At 35.6% G+C, this 2,794-nt stretch overlaps 1 protein-coding gene across 1 annotated transcript; it reads left to right on the forward strand.

Annotated features, from left to right (window-relative positions):
- The first annotated feature begins 858 nt into the window (after positions 1-858).
- LOC143632589 (dof zinc finger protein DOF3.6-like) lies at positions 859-2,335 on the forward strand. The gene is made up of 2 exons (XM_077101068.1): positions 859-1,114; positions 1,315-2,335. The coding sequence occupies exons 1-2, from the start codon at positions 1,061-1,063 to the stop codon at positions 2,104-2,106; spliced, it is 846 nt and encodes a 281-aa protein (XP_076957183.1). The 5' UTR covers positions 859-1,060; the 3' UTR covers positions 2,107-2,335.
- Positions 2,336-2,794: the final 459 nt, after the last annotated feature.

Below are 2,794 nucleotides of genomic sequence, written 5' to 3' on the forward strand. Positions count from 1 at the left end.
CAATTACCACCTCATAATGAACCCCACCACTTGATGATCAAAACCCTACGCCCATGTCAATCCCAAAAACTACCATCACTACTAGAATAGTGGCTATTTCCAATTCTATTTTCGGTCGTAAATGTAAATGTATTGCAAATAGTCTTTTGTGATCTATCTGTAACTGAATATGTAGTAGTAAAAACCTTTGTGGATACTCCCATTTTGCAAGGCCACTTTGCGAAACGAGATTGTTTTGTGACCGACCATAGCGGCGTTTTGATTTATCTTTTTTTTTCACAACTTTTCTACCGACTTCAGACCGTCATGTAAGTTTCTTTAAGAACAATTTTTTCTACTTTATAAATCCACCAAACCTTGCATCTCAAAGGATTTAAACCCACTACCTCCTTTGTGAAAGAGAAAACACCATACCCCCATTATTTGCGACAATCTAGCACCCAAACACATTACTAACAACAATACAGTATTTTGTGAATGTATGGAACAAATGTGAAAATGGATTACTATTTTGTTAGGAAACGAGATGATTCAAAAGAAATATTATATAGAACTGGTGCGCATTGACATACGAAAGTATAAGCGGCTAATTTATCCACAAAAGGCTTGGGGTCATGACCATCATCAACAGTTGGACATTTGTGACTTTCATATTTTAACTTGAGAGGAAATAAAAAAGTTTCGTAATTTAGCTTCTTACTTGTATTTATCCTTGTAGTATTCTCCTACATCATTGAAATGAAAATAGTGAGCATTACCATATAAAAAAAAATTAGTTTCACATGTTAAAATAAAGAAGAAACCCTAGAAATATATGTAAGAAAGTAAAATGGGAGAGTGGGCTAGAGCATGGAACAATAATAAATAATAAACACAACACAGCCTTCTCCATTCTCCTTTCTTTCTTTATCTTTCCAGGCTCCTATCTCTCTCTGTGAAAGACTTATTATTATTATTATTATTGATGTGATTCTCCACCATATACTCAACCCCATCACACTTTTACAAAAGAAATTAAAGCAAGATCAGAGCTTTCAATTAGAGAACACAAACTAATCATATGGTTTTCTCATCACTTCCTTCCTATGTAGATCCTCCCAGCTGGCCTCACCAGGTAACTCATGGCTTTTCTTTAATTACATATATACATACACCTTCATAAACTTATAAAAGCAGTTCAAGTTTAACACTTGTTTATACAAACAAAAGAAAAAGGACAATGATTTCACATATTCTTTATGCTTTTCTCCTTTATAGTTTGTTTTAGAATATACCCACATCTTGATTTAATTAATTTCTTGATTTATTTTACAGCAAGCAGCTGGAGGACTTGGTGATGGTACTGGTGGTGATCATGAGATTTGTCAGCTTCCGCCATCACTATTGCTGCCACCACCGCCGGTGGGAAGTGATGGAGCTGGAAGATCTCTACCAATATTGGAGCCAGGAAGGATGACAAATAAGCTATCATATCCGGATGCTGCTATGAAATGCCCTAGATGTGACTCTACCAATACAAAATTCTGCTACTTCAACAACTACAGCCTGTCACAACCGCGCCACTTTTGCAAGACTTGCCGACGGTATTGGACAAGAGGAGGCACGTTGAGGAGCGTGCCGGTGGGTGGCGGGTGCCGGAGAAACAAGAAAAGCAACAAGGGATCAAGAGGTAATTCTAGGTCAAAGTCGCCATCAATAAGCTCAACCAGTAATAATAATACTCCCATTTCTCCTAACACTCAACCATCTCACTTTCCTATATTACCCCCCTTGCATCACTTTGGAGGTGGGGATCTTGGTTTAACATATTGGGGTGGAAATGGAAGTGATTTGTTTAAGTTTGGAAACTTTCCAATTATGGAAGGTAGTTCTAATGGTGGGATGTATGGAGAAGGTCCATCCAATTATGGTGGACAAGTTGCAGGGATGAAGATGGAAGAAAGTAGTCATTATCAACAACAACATCAAGAGATGAACTTGTCAAGAAACTTCTTGGGTATTTCAGGAAATGATCAGTTTTTGGGTACTGGCAATACTGCATGTGGTACAACTGATCTCAGTGGCTTCACTTCTACTACTACTACCACCACCACCCATCTCTTGTGATTTATCTTATTTCCCACATTTCCATTTTAAGCTTGCATTGTGTTTTCTGTGCACAGGAGTTATAAACATTGTGCTACTGAAAATTAATTAGTTGGTTGGTACCAATATGAAAGATTTCTGGAAACCCTAGGGCATATAGGGGGCTTAATTCTAGAGAGTGATATATATACATATAGTTTGCTTTGTTTATTGTTCAAGTGATATATGTAAGTTGCTTTGTCTACTATCATGTGAGTTAATTTCTTTTATATGTATCTTTGTTTATGCTAATCAGTTTAATTTAAAAGTTCTCTCATTTGGTATATATATATATATATAGTTTAGTCAACTAGTTTTACTATCATACCCATGAATCATGATATATATGGCAAGGAAAAACGCTTAAGAAAACATCAAATTCATAGTGTTCGAGATCCTATAATAACGTTTGGACGCGATTAGGGTTTTGAAATGTAACTCTGGTTCTAAACTAACTATAGATAATTCCCAGTTTGATTCAATTTGATGGCAAAAGTTATGTTTTAAATGAACATGAATAATTTGTTAGTTAAAAGAAGAAAATTTGAAGAAAGGGAGAGTTTACTATTTCTGCACTAGTTTTGTGTTAAATTCAAAGGTCACACTTATTGATTCATGATGTGTAAGTAATTAGAGTACCATATGAATTGGGGAATTATACCCTTTCTAT

Source organism: Bidens hawaiensis, unplaced genomic scaffold (genome assembly GCF_021521415.1).
Source record: "Bidens hawaiensis isolate Kalapana, Puna unplaced genomic scaffold, B.hawaiensis_p1.1 tig00006484_1, whole genome shotgun sequence".
Classification (NCBI taxonomy): domain Eukaryota; kingdom Viridiplantae; phylum Streptophyta; class Magnoliopsida; order Asterales; family Asteraceae; genus Bidens; species Bidens hawaiensis.